The 19,094-nt window shown below is 41.9% G+C and overlaps 1 protein-coding gene across 5 annotated transcripts in view; it reads left to right on the top strand.

Moving 5' to 3' along the window:
• The window catches only part of LOC126470898 (ATP-binding cassette sub-family B member 6), a 151,763-nt gene that overhangs the window by 91,134 nt on the left and 41,535 nt on the right, over positions 1 to 19,094 (top strand). For all 5 annotated transcript variants that reach the window (XM_050098929.1, XM_050098926.1, XM_050098928.1 and 2 more), the window contains exon 11: positions 1,251 to 1,429. In XM_050098929.1, coding sequence (XP_049954886.1) covers positions 1,251 to 1,429 — 179 coding nt within the window. The remainder of the gene's footprint in view (positions 1 to 1,250; positions 1,430 to 19,094) is intronic.

Below are 19,094 nucleotides of genomic sequence, written 5' to 3'. Positions count from 1 at the left end.
TACTTCAATTTTGGCTTGTTTTCTTCCTACATGGTGATAATATTGAGTTGCTAGTTTTAAAAATAGACAAAATGGTATCATAAGTTCCTTTGTCTCCACTAATTAGCTTGAAAGTTAGCTGTTATATCAAGCTTTTAATAACTTGCCAGTGACATAAAGCTATGCCATTTGCAGTCATTACTGTTCATTGCAATGTTTTAAGAAATTGGAAGAATTTTAAAGAAGAGATAGTAGGAAAAATTAAAATATCTGTAAATGTCCAGTAGTGCATTAAGTAGATAATCCAGATTTGCTATTTTATCTATCTTTTTGTATGAGGTACCATATGTGGAGCAATAAAAATGCAAATCCAGATGGTCAACTGTGAAGTCACTAGACAACATGAAACACGACATATTTACCAACAAAACATATTGTATGTCTCTGGGTCTTCGGTCGGCATTTGTTTGACAGTTTTCTTTGTTTATCCAGCACAAGGGGTGACATTGTCAAAGGTTCACCTTCCATTGCTGGCAATGGACTAGAGTCAAGCCTGTGGACCGGAGATTATATTATACCTATCACACCAATGTATGAGGGCTTTTTCATGTTCATTACCACTGTGGTTATCACCTAGCTACCTGCAGTGATCATTTGCAGCACTATAGGAATCCATGATGCGTTTACCTTGAAGCTTTCTTCTTTCATGTTGAAACTACTGCTAATATTTATTGAGCTGCTATGCATTCATTCATTAGAAACAAATACTTGCATGATCTTCCTATGGACATAGTGCATTATTATTTTGTACTTTTATTTGCTGTTAGAACTTTCATATTTAATATTTTGTCATTTAATTGAGAAATTTGTAGCAGTTGATGAGATTAAGATTTTTTTGGTTTATTTGTTGTTTTTTGCTAGCTTTTAAAGAGTAGTTTCACCATGATATGGAATGCAAGTTAATTCCACTCGTGCCTTAATTTTAATTTTTTTGTAGTTATCATGTGATTAGATACTAAAACAAGTGAGTTTTAACATGCAAAACCCCTAATTGTAAGTGTTATTAATTCCGTTAGAGAAGAGTAAATACATAATGCACAGGTAAAGTGAATTATCTGCTCCTCTGTGTCAGACCAAAGAACAAATGCTCAATTTGAAATGCCATTGGTTATTACTCATATTATTTCTTAAGCCACTCTAGGTGTTTTTTAGTGAAAAGAACATTATTAATGTTTTAAGCTGTGTTTCATATCAGGTTTTCCATTCTCTAGGTTGGACCATCAGGTAGTGGGAAAAGTACTATTGTAAGACTGCTATTTAGGTTTTATGATGTACATGAAGGTGGTGTGTACATTGACAACACAAATATTAAAACTGTTACTCAGAGTTCTCTGAGAGAAGCCATTGGTGTTGTCCCACAAGACACTGTTCTTTTCAACAACACTATCAGGTAAGGTATTAATTTGTCCTTAGAGTCTTTTGTGGTGGCATGCCTGACTAAAATCTTTTCAGTTCACAAGCAGTGTCACTTCAAATAAAATACTGGTCCCACAGCAGGCAGAAGCTGCTATGAGCTGCCAGACTCGCCTTCGCGCACGTATGTCACTTCGGCCGTCTCTGAAAGGTTACAGACGTTGCTATTGTGTCTATAAAAATGAAACACTGCGAGGCCCTGCAGTCAGTGATATTTTACTCATGATGACGATGTGTTTTTGTGTGCTTGCATAGTTCGATTCTTAATTACATATTTCTATAATGAGAGGTGTGGTACAGCATTCTATTAATGGTAACATGTATGTTTGTGCAGTCTGTAGCGCAGTAGTCGTGTGTTTCTTTTGGATGGCCAGTGACCACTCGTCACAGCTAGCCAGCCATTGGCCTTCTTTGGTTCAGCACCAGGAGACTAGCAAGTCACATATTCAGCTTTTATGTTCATTGTTTAGTTCCCACATTAGTAGTAATACAATGAATAGGGTGCGTGTGTGCTGTGTGCAGACTCACTCTGTGAGTGGACAAGTGACCACTCTTTCAACAGGATCCGAGCAGACACATGGGTGGAGGGGTTTACTAGTTATTAGGAGGTTTACTAGTTATTAGGAGCTCCAGTGTTTGGCACCTTATGGAGCCCCCTTACGGAAATAGTATCCAGGGCTGGAAAGAATTCCATTGTGCACTCCGCGTGTTTGTTGGTGGGCATTATCCGAGATGTGGAGGAGGCTCTGTCTGCAACTATAGAGGATGCAGTAGTTGGCAAGTTATTGATGCCTATCACGTGCATTCTGATGACATCATCAGTTCCTTTAGGTGGCTGGTAGAAATGAAGACTGCTAGCCTTACTCCCAGGGTGCATGCAGAGCTCACAGTTTGCAGCATCGTACCCAGAGTTGACGGTGTTCTTCAGTTTGGAGCTGAGTGGAGGGTCTTGGCCGGAGGCTGGCAATTCTGTGACAGTCATGGCCACAGATTTCTGGACCTGCATTACGGTGTGGAGAGTTGTGGGACTCCTCTTGATAGGTCAGGGGTGCACTACACAAAGGAAGCAGTTACTCAGGTAGTGGAGTAAATCAAATCGTCCAAGTATTCATAACAAAGTTCCTGAACTTAGTATCCTCCAGGAAAATTATGCTCAAATTATTCTGTGAACCAAGACCTGCCTGAAACCGAAAGTTGAGAGCTTCAAAATATTTTGTTAGGCACGGAATGTATATCAAAAAGACAGATTAGATGCTATAGGAGGGAGTGTGTTCATAACAGTCAACAAAAATATTGTGTCTATCGAGGTAGTATTAGAGTATGACTGTTAATTGGACACAAGTAGCAGGCCTAGGCAAACTCAGGTTAATTATCGAATATTTTTACTGGCCACCTGAGTCTGCTGTTCAAGGAAAGTCTGCATTCAGTAGTGCGGGCAAAAAAAAAAAAAAAAATCTCTTGCGGTATTAGTTGGAGGCGAATTTAATCTACGCGTATAAAAAGGGTCATCTATGAATTAGATGCAGGTGGTATGGACAATCAGTCTTGAGAAATATTTAACACATTTTGCCAAAACTGCCTCCATCAGCTAGTTAAACAGCCCATACATAATGGAAATATTTTAGCCCTTGTAGCTTACAAACAGGCCTGATCTTATTGACAGTGTCAGTGTAAGAACAGTGTTTAGTGATTATGTTTTCATCATAGTATCAATGATTACTAAAGTTAATAAACCAGGCAAGACGAGTAGGTGACTGTTTCTGCTAGGAAAAAAAAGGCAGTTGTTAATGTCCCCTTAGACAGTGAATGGACGTCATTTAGTTCCAATATAATGGATGTAGAGGAATTATGGGCAAAGTTTAAACTGATGGTAAATTGCGCTTTGGAGAAACATGCGCCAAGTAAGTGGATTAAAGCTGGAAAGGACCTTCCATAGTGAAATAATTAAATTCAGAAAATGATGAGGAAACATATTGTAGCACTCTTGGTTAAAAAGGGAACGTGCAAATATTGACTGGGAATAGTTAGTAAAAATTAGTGTGTCCGTAAGAAGATCAGTACATGGAATGTACAACTACAAGGCGAAAATTATTGAACTGTATGAAACAAAATCATCAAAACCTCTGAACGGTTTGCGATGGGACATTCAAACTGCGCGGTTGGCTGCAGGACATGATGGTAATCAGTACATGCATGTGCATGCGCCTTGTTGTTGTCAGCCATTTGATGTGAAAATGTCACAGTACAGCGTGCCTGAGCGTAGTGCTTGTGAAGGCCTACTATGCGAGCAATGATATCCTAACTGCGGCTCAAAGGAAGTTTGCGACAGAGTTCAAGCTGAAGACAACCGGTCCCAGTGTGCTAACGATCAATAAATTGATTCTCACGTTTGAGAGAATGGGTATTATTCATTATGACTGTTGGCAATGTCTGTCATCCAAAAAGGGTGAAAATGCCTGAAAACATAGAGAAGACACATACTGTGTTTCAAATCAGCCCCACAAAATCGATCAGATGAGCTGCAAAACAGGTCAGAATCAACTAGTACACACTGTGACAAATTGTTGTTGAAGACCTGCATCTCTTTCCACACAAAATTAAAACCCATCAATCATTAAGCCCCAAGGCCCTGGAACAGCAATTGTGTTTCACCAACACTATTGTCCACAGAACTGAACAGGACTTTCATGTGAATATGGTTTGGTTTCATGATGAAGCGTACTTTCATTTGTATGGGTTCGTCAATAAGTAAAATTGGCACGTTTGGGAGATTGAGAATCTGCATTTTACAATTGAGAAGTCTCTCCTCAACAGGTGTCTGTGGTGTGCAATGTTCACTCACGGAATACTTAGTGCGATATTCCTTGATGGCACAGTGACTACCGAAAAGTATGTGAAGGTTCTAGAAGATTATTTCACCCCCATTATCCAAAGTGGCCCTGATTTTGATGAGATTTGGTTCATGGATGACGGAACTCTACCCCATGAAAGCAGGAGTGTGTTTGATGTCCTAGAGGAGCACTTTGGTGACCACATTCTGGTTCTGGGGACTCAGAGGCCACTGCCATGGGCCCCGATTGTTCGCCATGTTCTCCAGATCTGAACTTGTGCAACTCCTGTTTGTAGGGGCTATATTAAAGACAAGGTGTACAGCAATAGCCCCAAAGCCATTGCTGAGCTGAAAACAGCCATTCAGGAGGTCAGACAATATCAATGTCCCGACACTTCAGATTAAACAACTGAAAGAGTTGAAAACAAGTAAGTCCCCAGTTCGAGAAGGAATCTGAGTTCGGTTTTGTGTGCAGTGTTAGACCCTTACTTAGCTTTCATTTATTGTGAAACTCGCACCCATTGCAAAATCCCAAGTGACTTGAAAAAAGTGCAGGTGACTCCTGTTTATAAGAAAAGTCAAAGAACAGACATGCATAATTACAGACCAATAACGTTAACATTGGTGGGCTGCATAATTCTTGTACACATTCTGAATTTGAATATATTTCCTTGTGACAGAAAAGCTCCTGTCCACAAATTGGCAAAGATTTAGAAAGCATCACTCGTGTGAAACTCAGCTTGCCCATTTCTCACAGGATATCCTAAAAACCATGGATGGAATGCGGTAGACAGATTCAATATTCCAAGATTTATGGAAAGCTTTTGACACAGCAGCCTGTTGACAAAAGTCCAAGCATGTACTTTAAGTTCCCAGGGATGTGGGTGGCTTGAAGGCAAGTGTATCATCAGGAGTGCCCCAGGATGACGTGATGGATTGCAATTTGCAGTTGTTTGCTGATAATGCTGTGATACATAGGATACATGGAAAGGTGTCTTTGTGGAGTGACTGTAGAAGTATGCAAGATGACTTGGACAGAATTTTTAGTTTGTGTGATGAGTGGCAGCGTGCTCTAAATGTAGAAAAATGTAATTTAATGCAGATGAGTAGGTATAACAATACTGTGACATTTGAGTACAGCATTAGGACGATACTGTTGATACAGTCACATTGATTAAATACCTAGGCATAACATTACAGAGCAGTATGAAATGGAATGAGCAAGTCATGTTGGTAGTAGGGAAAGTATATGCTCAACTTCATTCTATTTTAGAGAATTTTAAGGGGTGTAGCTCTTCTATAAAGTAGAAGGCATATTGAATACTTTTGTGAATCCATCTGTGAGTACTTCTCGTGTGTTGGGAATCCCCATGGGGTCAGATTAAAGGAAGAAATTGAAGCAATTCAGAAGCAGGCAACTAGATTTGGTGCTGGTAGGTTCGAACTACACGTATTACAGAGATGCTTCAGGAACTCGAGTGAGGATCGCGGAAGGAAGGCAACATTCTTTTCGAGGAACACTATTGAGAAAATTTAGAGGAATGGCATTTGCCACTGACAGCAGAACAATTCTACTGCTGCCAATCTATATTTTGCATAAAGACCACAAAGATAAAAGAAATTAGGGTTCATATGGTGGCATATAGACAGTCATTTTTCCCTCGCTCTGAGAGTGGAACAGAAAAGGAAATGACTAGTAGTGGTGTGTGGTACCCTCCGCCATGCGCCATATAGTGGGTCACGGAGTATGTATGTAGGTATAGATGGTGGAGATTGGTGTCACAAGCTCGTGTTTCATTCAATGTGATGCAGCTTGTAAACTGAGAACATTTTGTTCATTAACATATTATGTATTTTTTAATCATACATAGCAGTTAAAATGATAAAATTAATATAATTACAAATAATTTTCTTAAAGATAATTTCTTTCAATCCATGTTGCACTTTTGTAATTAGTGTATTGCTATACAAGATTAGACTTGCACAAAAATAATATAAACCAACATGTACTACAGTATAATGTAGTATACTATACTACACGATACGATACTATACTATACTATATTATACTATACTGTAGTGTACTGTCACAGTTGGCACAAGGTACAGCCCTTGTAAACAGCTGAATGTAAAGTGTAAATTGCAGACAATGGGGCTTATTACCATTGCTTTCACACAAAGAATGTTGCTATTACTTGAAATGAACTGTGGAAGTTAGTGCACTGTTAATTGTTTCTCCACATTAGGGCATAATGATTCAATGAGGTTCAAATCGATAAATGTGTTACCCCCTGTGATGTCAGGGGCTAGAATAGGCTTGTGGTTATTGCTTGCCTGTCATAAGAGGTGATTAAAAGCCGTCTTAATTGTAGTAAAGCTTTTATGTTGACAATTAGTTATTATTAGGGCAGTAGTCAATTTCAGATCATTTCACAGTCTTTGCTAAGCCCTTTTGGCTTAATTATTTATGAGCCTCCTTTTAGCGTTTGACCTCCACTTTTCTAAATTTCACAAAAGTGTGGGCCATTTGGGGAAGAACACCTTACTATTGCATAATGTCTGAAAGAATAGATACCACTTTTTTTTATCCAACAGCTATAATGAATTTAAACACAAAGGATATACAGACATTGGCTGTGAGAGGGCATTGATTGAAATTGCTTGGGAAAGTTGAAAATTTGTGCTGGACCAGGGTTCAAATTGGGGTCTTCTGCACTTGCCCTGACCACTAAGCTATCTGGACACAGTAGTCATTGCAACTTCATGGACTGCCCTAGCACACCTCTCATAAGACCCAAATTCTCCACACACTACTAACGTAGTGCCCCTTGCCCATTATCCTCATTATTCGTGGCATTTTACCAATCTGGGACACCCAGATTCTGAGCAACAGCTACTATGCCAGGTAGACTTTGCTCTGTGGAGGGAGGGAGGGGGGGGGGGGGGGGGGGGGGATGACAGCTGCTGTGGTGAGAGCCTCCGATCAGAGTGATTTGCATCTGGGCGGATGATCCGTAGTATTGCTGTCTCAGCAGGTAGAAAGCAAGACTTGTGGCGTTTTTCGTCTTTGGCCATGCTGTAGGATGAGAGGAAGGCAAGGTGAAAGGAATGTGGACAGTTCACCCATTTCTTGGTGTGCTCCGGAACTGACAGAGAATATTGCGCAAAAACAAAGCCACTATTTTTCCTTGAATGTATTCAGGATAGGTTCAGAGGAGTTGCTGTAATTGGGAAAATGAGAAATGAATCTTTTTCGATCAAAACTTTGAATGTTGACCGATCAAACACTTCAAGCCTGTGGGCAGGGGCAGGGGCAGGGAAACCACATCTTACAGGGGCGAAGGAACAGAGCAACTAATTTCAGAACTTGAAGGCTGCCTCCTTAACACTTGAGCTGCAACATATTTCAGTCTGTCCCATGGAATGAACCCAGCCGTAGATATTACAGTCCCAATCAAATCACATTTAATCCAGTTGCCCATCCATGGTGATCTCAGACAGTGACCACTCTCCTAGCACTCTGTTTCTTAACCTACTGACTGATGGAACGTGCACCACATTGGTCAGATTTCAAAAGCCAAATGGCAAGCTCCACCTTCAAAGCAACTTTTTAAACCAGTCATGACAAGGATATCAAAGGAGTGGTTCAAGGTACTATTTGATATTATTATTATACGTGCTGCAGAAGCAATGATACCCAGTTCTTCAGGTCTTTTGCCATGGAAACCTGTGGCATGGTGGTCTGAAGAAACAGTTGTGGCTATCAGAGTGCATCAAAAGGCACTTCAGCAACAGACGCCATTCTTCTACTAAACATTTAATACCATGCAAGAGACTTAGAGTGAAGGCACAATTTTTAATAAAAAAGAGAAAGCAGGAGTGTTAGGAACAGTACGTATTACTTTCTGGGGTTGGATAAAAATATGGAAACACTGTGAGAAATGAATGCCTGAACATAAATGCAGATGCCAGGCGAGTGTGCAGGTTGCACATTTGCATTTGACCACAAACGGCACAGGTGAAATGTCCTCAATATGTTGCAAGTGTCAGTCGCAGTCAGAACAGGGTTCTTTGTAGGTGTGAATGCATTGTGTCAGAGGTAAGTAAATTCGAATGTGGGCAACTTCCTGCTGCTTGTATGGTGGATGCTTCTGTAACTAAGGTAGCCAAAGTGTGTGGTTTTTCAAGAGGCACTGTATCAAAGATTTACATCGCTTACAGGGAAAGTAAAAATACATCGTCCAGTAAGTCACTGTGGGGACAAAAGTGTGTGACGAATGATCAAGATAGATGGTCATTGAAGAGGATTGTGACAAAAAATAGGATGATGACACCTGCTGAAGTCACTGCAGACTTCAATGTAGCACTCGCTAACCCTGTCGGCACCAAAATGATAGGACGAGACCTCCTTGAGCAGGAAATTGCGGGGCAAACTGGAATTCCAATACCACTCGTCATTGATGCTAATTCCCGTAACAGGAAAACATTATTCCGAAGCCATAAAACCTGGACTACAAAGGAATAGAAGAAAGTCATTTGATTGGATGAGTCTTGTTGCACACAGTTTCCAATTTCTGGCCAAGTTTACATCATAAGAGTGAAACATGGCGGGGGTTCCATGAGAACTTGAGCAGCCATAATGTGGTATTCTTGTGGGCCCCATGGTTGCTCTGCAAGGTCACAATACTGACAAAGGTTGTGACCATTTTGGATGATCAGGTCCATCCCATGGTACAATGTTTGTTTCTTAATGGTGATGGTGCGTTCCAAGGCTATAGGGACCCTGTTCACACAGCTTGCATCGTCCATGACTGGTTTTGTGAACACAAGGATGAATTGTCTCATCTTTCCTGGCCACCAGTCACCAGATCTCAGTGTTACTGAGCCTTTGTGGCCTACATTAGAGAGATAGGTACGTGATCACTGGCCACCTCCATCATCATTACCTGAACTTGCCACCATTTTGCAGAAGGAATGTCATAAGATTCCCTCCAAAGCCATATGGGACCTGTTTTTTATCCATTCCTAGATAACTGGAAGCTGTTTGGAATGCCAACTGGTTTCCTGTACTGTATTAGGCGTGGTAATGTAATGTGTTTTTGGTGTTTCCATGGTGTTGTCCAACCACTATATGAGAGCCCACTTGCCATTACTCAAGTAAGGACTAAACACTGCTGCACATATGAGCACCCACCATACACAGTAGTTTGTGGCAACATTTGTACTTATCATACGGTCATTGCTGAATGTCTGCATGCAGGAACTACCATCCTAATTTTCTGACCCAGAAACACCTGGTGGAGCACATCACTTTATCCTTCCATTCACACAGCTTTGAATCGTATAATGTTTCATGCAGTGAATGAGAGTTCTGCGGTACTTTAGCATACTGTCACGATGCAGCCCCCTATATCTATAATCAAATGCTTAAACACATTAGCCACGACAGCATAAAACAAATCTCCAGGTTTTTCAGTCTCATTTGGTGAGAAGGGGAGTTTCCCTGCTTCCCCACCTGCACCCCCAATGGCAGAAGGGTATCATTGTTCCTATCCTGAAACCAGGAAAATACACTCGGGCTTTGTCTAACTATCAACCAATCTCTCTAACAGATGGGCTGTGTAAATTATTCGAAAGAATGGTCAGTCAACAATTGTGTTGGTGTCACAAAGCCAGAGGACATTAATCACGATTTGAAAGTGTCTTTTTGGCATTCTGGTCTGCCACAGACCAACTGATTCCTCTGGAATCTGCAGTGCACAACGTTTTTGTGCATCATGACCACCTGGCATTGTCATATCCTACGTACTCTCCATGAGCAGAGCTTCCAGGACTGCTCACCCATTTTTATCCAGAATTTCTTATCCCTCTGACTGTTCCTGGTCTGGATAGGTTCATCCCTCAGCAGCCAATATGTACAGGAATCAGTTCAGAGTGTAACCCTCTTCACCATCGCAATCAGTGGTATCATGAATGCAGTCGGACCTACATTTTCACTGTCACTGTATGAGGACAACTTTTGTCCATATTACCACATCATTGTGCACTGCAGAGCACCAACTTCGGTGGGCTGTACAGAAAGTACATAAGTGGGTCCTCAATCGTGGACATAAGTTTTCTCCCACAAAAACTTACATCTTGCACTGTAGAGTCGAGACTGTGCAGCTGCACACAGAACTTTACCTTGCTAACCATTTACTTCAAGTTGTTGAAACTACCAAATTTTCAGACCTTTTATTTGACAATAAGTTAACGTGGTACCACGTGTATGCCAGCTTGAGGCAGGTTGTGTGAGGAAACTTGCTGCCCTCAGATTTCTCTGCAGCACCACCTGGGGCACAGTCAGCACAGTTCTTATGTGATTCTACAGAGCTTTGATTTTGTACTACCTGGAGAAAGTACCTACTTCGCGAGCAAGGCCCTCCCCCGAATACAGGGGAGATCGGTCCCCTCCCCTCAGCCGGAAAAGCAACAGCCTCCTCCAGCTCCTCTCGTGCGGAAGGGGTCCCTTGGGGCCCTCTCTCCAAAAGTCTCCACTAATGCCACAGCAGACACTTGCCAGTGGCTAAAGGAGCCAAAAGCTGCTGGACGAAGAGCTTCACGGTCTTCCTCCGTATCTGAAGCTACTTACGAGAAGTCCTCCCAGCAAGCCCCTAACGAGAAGTGAGAGGGCAAGCAAACAACGAAGTCTGCTACAAAAAACGACCCTCCGGTGGCCCCAACACCATTACTCCCTACCAATTCTGCAACTGCAGATGAGATGGAGATCTCGGCGTCCCCTGAGGACCTGGATTTCACTGATGCCTCATCCACAATAGGAATAGATACAAATAATGAATCAGTGGCAGCAGGTGACCCTGAGGCATAACCTGCTTCCTTGGATGCTGCATGCTTCATGCTCTTCCTGCCTCACGATAAAGTCGTCCTCCAGTGGAATTGCTGCAGTTTTTTCCACCACCTGGCTGAGCTGTGTCAACTGTTAAGCTTTACACCTGCTTTCTGCATTGCCCCCCCCAGGAAACCTGGTTTCTGGCAATGCGGACCCGTGCCCTTCGCAGCTATAGGGGATTTTACAAGAACTGTAGGTCAAACCCCTCTTGAAGTTGTGACTGTCAGGATAAGTATGATGCAGAAAATAACTGTCTGCAACGTACATCTTCCTCCAAATGATGCAGTACCCCTGAACGCATTGGCCGCACTGATTGATCAACTCCCTAAACCTTTCCTACTTTTGGGAGAGTTTAACGCCCATAACGCCTTGTGGGATGGCACTGCGCTTAGTGGCCGAGGTATATATATCGAAACTTTCCTGTCTCAACTTGACCTCTGCCTCTTAAATACTGCCCCCCCCCCCCCCCCCCCCACACACACACACACATTTCAGTGTGGCTCATGGCCCTTACTCGGCCATTGATTTATCCCTATGCATCCCAGGACTACTCCCATCTGTCCACTGGAAAGCCCACGATGACTTGTGTGATAGTGACCACTTTCCCATCTTCCTGTCATTCCCCGAGATGGCCAAGGTGGGCTTTAAACTAGGCAGACTGGGGAGCTTTCACATCTGCTATCACCATTTAATCTCCCGCAATATGGTACCATCGATGTGGTGGTTGAGCAGATAACTACAACAATCGTTTCTGGAGCGGAAAACATGATCCCTGGTTCTTTAGAGTGGCCCCGGCAAAAGTCAGTACCTTGGTGGTCGCCGGAAATCGCTGAGGCCATTAAAGAGCATCAGTGAGCTCTACAGTGACATAAGCGGCAACCTTCCCTAGAGCACCTAATAGCTTTTTAACGGCTCTGTGCTATACGTCACCTTCCCAAGTCTGGACGAAGATCAGACATGTTTGTGGGTACCGGACCCTAACAGGTTACCCTGGCATTAACATCAATGGCATGTTACCTACCGACGCAAACGAGATTGCTGAGCACTATGCTCAAGCCTCCGCGTCAGAATTATCCCCCAGCATTTCACACCCTCAAACGGTGGGTGGAAAGGAAACCTCTCTCATTCACTGAACATCACAGTAAACTCTATAATGCTCCATTTACAGAATGGGAGCTCCTTAGCGTCCTTGTGATTTGCCACGACACAGCTCCTGGGCCGGATCAGATCAACAGTCAGATGATAAAAAATCTCTGGTCCTACTATAAGTGACATCTCATCATAATCTTCAACTGGATCTGGTGCGATGGTGTCTTTCCATCGCAATGGTGGGAGAGCAGCATCATTCCAGTGCTTAAAACTGTTAAAACCAGCTTGATGTGGATAGCTCTCAGCCGATCAGCCTCACCAATGTTCTTTGTAAGCTGTTAGAACGTATAGTAAGTCGGCAGTTGTGTTGGGTCATGGAGTCACCTACTGGCTCCATGCCAGGGCGATTTCCTCCAGGGTTGCTCTACCATTAATAATAAAGTTTCCCTCGAGTCTGCCATCTAAACAGCCTTTTCTAGATTCCAACACTTGGTTGCTGTCTTTTTGATTTATGGAAAGGGTATGACATAACCTGACATCATATCCTTGCCACATTATAAGAGTGGATTCTCAGAGGCCCGCTTCTGATTTTTATCCAGAATTTCGTATCGCTTCGTATTTTCAGTGTCTAAGTTGGTGCCTCCCATAGTTGCCCCCCATATTCAGGAGAATGGGGTCCCGCAGGGCTCTATATTGAGTGTATCTCTGTTTTTAGTGGCCATTAATAGTCTAGCTGCACTTGTAGGGCCGCCCGTTTGGCCTTCTCTGTATGCAGACAACTTCTGCATTTCATACTGCTCCTCCAGTACTGGTGCTGCCGAGCGGCACCTACAGGGAGCCATCCACAAGGCGCAGTCATGTGCTCTAGCCCACGGCTTCCAGTTTTCAGCTGCGAAGTCGTGTGTCATGCATTTCTGTTGGCGTCGTAATGTTCATCTGGAACCAGAACTTTACGTTAATGATGGTCCACTCACTGTAGTGGAGACATATCGATTCGTAGGACTGGTTTTCGACGCCCGATTGACTTGGCTTCCTCACGTTCATCAGCTTAAGTGGAAGTGCTGGCAGTACCTCAATGCCCTCTACTGCCTGAGCAACACCAACAGGGGTGAAGATCGCTCTGCGCTGCTGGAGCTCTACAGCACCCTTGTTCAATCCCACCTTGACTATGGGAGTCTTGTTTATGGTTTGGCAGTACCCTCAGCATTGCATTTACTCAAACCAGCACACCACTGTGGTTTTCGACTGGCAACAGCAGCTTTTAGGATGAGTCCAGTGACCAGTGTCCTGGTGGAGACCGGAGTCCCTCCATTGAAGGTTACGCATGCACAACTACTCCCCAGTTATCTTGCACACATTCATAGTTCTCCTGAGCATCCGAATTACGGTCTCCTTTTCCCATCCATGGCAGTTCATCTCTCGCATTGGAGGACCAGGTCAGGGCTTAAGATTGCGGTTCGCATCCGATCTCTTCTGTCTGAAGTGGAGTCCTTGCCTTTACCACCTATACTCGAGGTCCATTCACGTACATCTCCGTGTTGTATATCTAGGCCGAAGCTTCGCCAGGACCTTTCACATGGGCCTAAGTACTCAGTTAACCCTAGTGCTCTCTGCCGTCACTTCCTCTCGATTCTTGACGTGTACTGGGACCATGAAGTGGTTTACATTGACAGCTCGATGGCTGATGGTCACATTGGCTTCGCGTATGTTCATTGAGGACATATTGAACAGCACCCCTTGCCAGATGGCTGCAGTGTTTTCACTGCAGAGTTGGCAGCCATTTCTCGTGCTCTTTAGCGCATCTGATCATGCCCTGGCAAGTCGTTTCTTCTCTGTACTGACTCCTTGAGCAGCCTACAAGCTATCGACCAGTGCTATCCCCGCCATCCTTTGGTAGCGACCATCCAGGAGTTCATCTATGCCCTGGAATGGTCCAGTTGTTCTATGGTGTTTTTGTGTGGACCCCAAGTCACATCAGAATCTCAGGAAATGAACTTTCCGACAGGCTGACCCAACAGGCTACATGGAAACTGCTTCTGGAGATCAGCATCCCTGTTACTAACCTGCAATCATTATTACACCACAAGGTTTTTCATATCTCAGTACGCCCTTTAGGAGACTACGAATGTGTGGAAGACCTCCATGCAAGCCTCTCGTAGGGACCCTGTGGTTCTCTGCCGGCTCTGCATTGGCCATACGTGGCTAACACATGGCTACCTCCTCCGTCGTGAGGACCCACTTCGGTGTCACTGTGGCTCGCATATGACTGTCGTCCACATCTTGCTGGAATGCCCACTTTTAGCCTCTCTGCGGCAGACTTCTAACCTTCCCAGCACCCTACCTTCGGTGTTGGGTGACAATGCCTCATCAGCAGATTTAGTTTTACGTTTTATTCTTGAGAGGGTCTTTATCATACCATCTAAGGGTGGGCATCTCTGGGTTCCCACCTTAACTCTGTCGCACTTTCTTAGCATTTGTTTGTCTTGGTAGTCGTCTTTTCCCTACGTGTGTTCATCTTGCCTCGTCTTTTTGCGGTTTACGTTTTAATGTATTCCAAAGTGGCTAGCTCATCCTCTTTTATTATTGTGATCAGCCAGCTGAGACTATATGTTCTATGGTTTTAATACTTTCTTCTACTTTTTCTTGTGGTGTATGTTTTTTCCATTGTTTGTTCATTCCATTCGTTTTCTTTTTAGGTGTGGTGTTGGGTGTTTTTGTATCTCGAGCCTTTGTTGCATCAGGAAAAAGGGACTGATGACCATGTAGTTTGGTCCATTTATACCCCAAAACAAAACAAATTTTGCTGAAGAAGCAGCTCACTTGCAAGGTGCTGTAGGCAAACAAATGTATGCCCAATTGGGATGTACATTTGTGTATTTGACATCACCTCTCGCTGATGAATGACATAATGGGGACCTAATTTAATTTCCTGTAAACATCCTCCACACAGTAATACTACCACCCACCTGCATTAACATTGTACTGTTGTCAGTCATGATGCATCACCTGATGTGGTTTCCTGTGAAGTCGTACTCTGCCATCAACGTGATTGTCTAGGAGATGAACGATCAGTATGGACAGTTCATATGGGTAGACAATAATGTTGCCAAACGTTGCTTATCTCATCCTGTGCCCAGTCACTACTACTTGCATCCTTTTGCGGCAGAAACGAAAACCTAGGCACTGTGCAGATCATACTTGTAGGCATGAATTTATTTACAGTTACTGCTTGTAAAGATGTAATCTTGATAAACTGAAAAGAGCTATTTAGCATCTAATATGCTGAGATATCATAAAGTTATTTGTTGTGCTTTACAGTAGATATACAAACTATTATAGCAGCATCATAGAATGTTCAGTTTTTGTTTTTATTGTTAAATATTTGCATTATCAACTAGTTCTACAATGTGTGACAGAATAATTTATCAGTTATAATTTGAAGAAAGTACTTGCAGTGTGATGATAGGTTGATGGTGTGCTTGAAGAAAGTACTTGCAGTGTGATGATAGGTTGATGGTGTGCTTCCCTCTCAAATTCCCAGTGTGTGTTGCGGTTACGCTAATGGGAAAATACCACTCACTTAACTGTCAGAATCTGATTTAGAATAGTTGCCTACTGCACTGCACTGCTCCCTCTCAGATACGTAATTCAGCATTCTATACATTCTTCCACAATGTCTTCAGAGATGGTCAGTTTTGTGTTACTTGTAACAACATAATTTTTTATTTATACCCAGACCTCTTCACTGGCATTGAAATGGCAATGGTATAGAGGAAGTCAAACTGTTTTATGCCCATGCCTTTTAGCAGTCTCATCAGTTATTTATATTGGATATTGTTTTTTGTGCCACAATTTTGAGCAATTCAGTGTTCTTCAAATCATCTCTGAGATCCAGATCTTTTCTTTTCAGCCACTGAATAATATTGTTTTCTTGTTGCCAAAGTTGATGTTTTATCATGAACAACAGAATGACAGGACATTATCCTTAACAATCACTGATGGCATTTCAGATTTATCTCGAACCACTTGTGAAAAACTACACTGTTTATCTCTTCATGATAATCACCTGTATTTTTTCAACAAAATGTTAACAGGCAGTTTGGCACAAAACCATCTGATGTATCTGCATGTAAAATAATAATTCAACCCCCTCCTCCAGCAAGCACTATTGTACGCTCAAGTGTTCCTTCTCTCCAGCCTCAGTGTAATGAATGGCTAGCATTAATCAAAGTTTCGTATAGTCACACTATACTTGTGAATGCCACACCCATAATCCTGCACAGAAATATGCACCGCCTTGCAACAACATTTGTCCTTCCCATTAATATTTTACATCATTAAATGGAGAATATCAGAAGCTTCAATCTGTGAGCACTGTACACATTGAAAATTTGGTTCCTTTAAAAAGATCTTTTTGAAGTGACATGAACAATGCGTGGGATGTTCTCTTCTCTTATAATAGATACAAGCGCGCACACATTTCCGCAAATGCAACTCTCACACACACGACTACTCTCTCTGCCTGCGGAGGCCACAATACAGGGAGTTGTGTAAATATGATGTATAAGAGTGTGAGTGAGTGTACAGTACACACTCATTTAATCACAGTCATAGGCATTGCTGTGTGCATCCATATGAACTACTTTCAGTAAAACATTTGAGGCAGATGGTGGGAAGTCACCATGGCATTCTTCATGATAATCTGTTACAAAAAGAGGACGGGGAGGATTCACTGTAGACCATGTCCTCCTTGTTTCCTTCTCCAATACAGCTTGTAGGCTGCCTTTCATGAAACCTCCATATCCTTGAGAAACAAATAACATAACCTAAGCTTCTGTTCTCAGCTTACATCTAAGGCCGGACAAAACACATACTATAATTTATTTTCCTTCTGTATTTTAAGTAAATAACTGAGAAGTTACCAGAAAGAATTTTTCTTTTTTTCTTAAAACTTATTAGTTGGAAAACTATTATTAACTTAATGAAAAATGATTATTGGCAATACGTTACTTCAGAAAACCATTAGATTTTACTTCATTATTAAGCTTGAGTCCCAAACCTTGCAAATTTTCTTTTTTACCCATAGCTAGCATGCTCTGGAAGTCAATATAGATTTTTTAAATAGTCAGATTTTAGGCTAGTTTGTAATTTACTTTATTACCTTAGAGTATTGAGTAACCTTTTTAAATTCTGTCTTCATATGCCTCAATTATCTTATGGATTAGTATGCTAAAGAAGTCATTTGTTCGACAGCAGGTAATTTGCTTTGTCAAAAAGCTGTTTTTATTATAACATACAAATACTCTACACTCTGAATATCCTGCACATTCATTTACCTCTATTGTATGCATATGTGTGTTAATTGGCCATTTGCCTTGAACAAGATTACGTTTTTCTCAAACCTTTTTACGAGATGTAAGGGAAGTACTCATTAATTTTCCATCATTTTACCATTACATTAGCTTACTGACATTGTCTCCTGTTTATCCCCTATTTTCATTCATTCATCCATATTTATGGACAATTCGTTCTCCCTTTTGTCTTCACCAGCCTATTGACCTCATTATTGACTTACACTTTTGGTGAAATCCTCACACCACTTCCACGTATCTCCTTTAATTAATATCAAAGCAATTTAGCTTGCTTCTATAGTTCAATTCTTATATCTGGGCGGCTCGCGCATGCCCGCCCAGACGCGGGAGATTGCTCCGTTGCCAGTTTGCAAACGACGCACGCGCCAAGAAAAGCAGCGCCATAGTATAGTGTAGTTCGCAAACTTACGTTTAGGGGGGGAGCGTGCAGTTTATGAAGTAAAGCCACCACGGCCGCATTAACCCTTTTGCTGCTACAGAGACAGGCTCCCCGCATTCCGCGCTGTGCTCAATTTTGTCATCACTGCACTGCTCGCCTGTGCAGACACATGGTGTTCCGACTACTTTGACACACTTATCATTCGATTTCACAAAAACTATTTGGCCCAAAAATTTGATTTTTACACATCTTCTTGACTGATACCTTCCCCCCACAAATGACTTAATTTTGTTTCGATGTTCAACACAGTTATTGTGCAGCATTAAATGTAGTAAACCATTGCACAAAATTTTGAAGAGTTTGCAGAGGTAAAAGTCCATAGCGTATATGGTCGATTTTAGTTGCCACAATGTTGAGAATGAAATGTGGACAAGATACCTAAATTTCATATAAAATTTACTATATAACAATATCTCATTTAATTTAAGTACCAGATAGGTGTCGTATGTAATATTGAGAAATATTCCATCTTTTGTGACTGTAATAAAAGTTTTATTTACACCGGGCGCGTTTGGCTTTATTTTAAAGCACTTCAATCAATCAAAAGGATGTAGACAAAATACATTAAACAAGAGTGTGGACATACAAAAACATTAGAAGTTGAATATACTGTGTATCAGTGAAGTGCTCTGAGCTATGTCAAACACAAACAGCATTTATTTGCTAAAACACTGATTAGCCAACACAAATATTGAATATTGTTACCACAGCACAAAACTACGAAAGGTGACCTGGCAACTGAGGAAACAAAATACTGTCCACTGAAGATTATAATGAAGAGACAAAGCACTAGAAATTTCAAAAAATTACATTCAAATGAATAAATTCATGAAGTAAGACTCTTAGATATTGTTTTTAAATAAAGAAAATCTTAAGCACTGAACGAGGTTTGAACTCGGAACTTTTCGCTTCGCAGCCAGACACTCAAGCATTACGCTAATGCAGCTCACCATTCAACAATACTCCTGGAGGACTCTAAAATATTACGCAAAATACCGACAAACACTGTTGTTATGATTATGA

The sequence above is a fragment of the Schistocerca serialis genome, chromosome 3, assembly GCF_023864345.2.
Source record: "Schistocerca serialis cubense isolate TAMUIC-IGC-003099 chromosome 3, iqSchSeri2.2, whole genome shotgun sequence".
Lineage (NCBI taxonomy): Eukaryota > Metazoa > Arthropoda > Insecta > Orthoptera > Acrididae > Schistocerca > Schistocerca serialis.
This window is presented reverse-complemented; position numbering and strand designations above follow the sequence as displayed.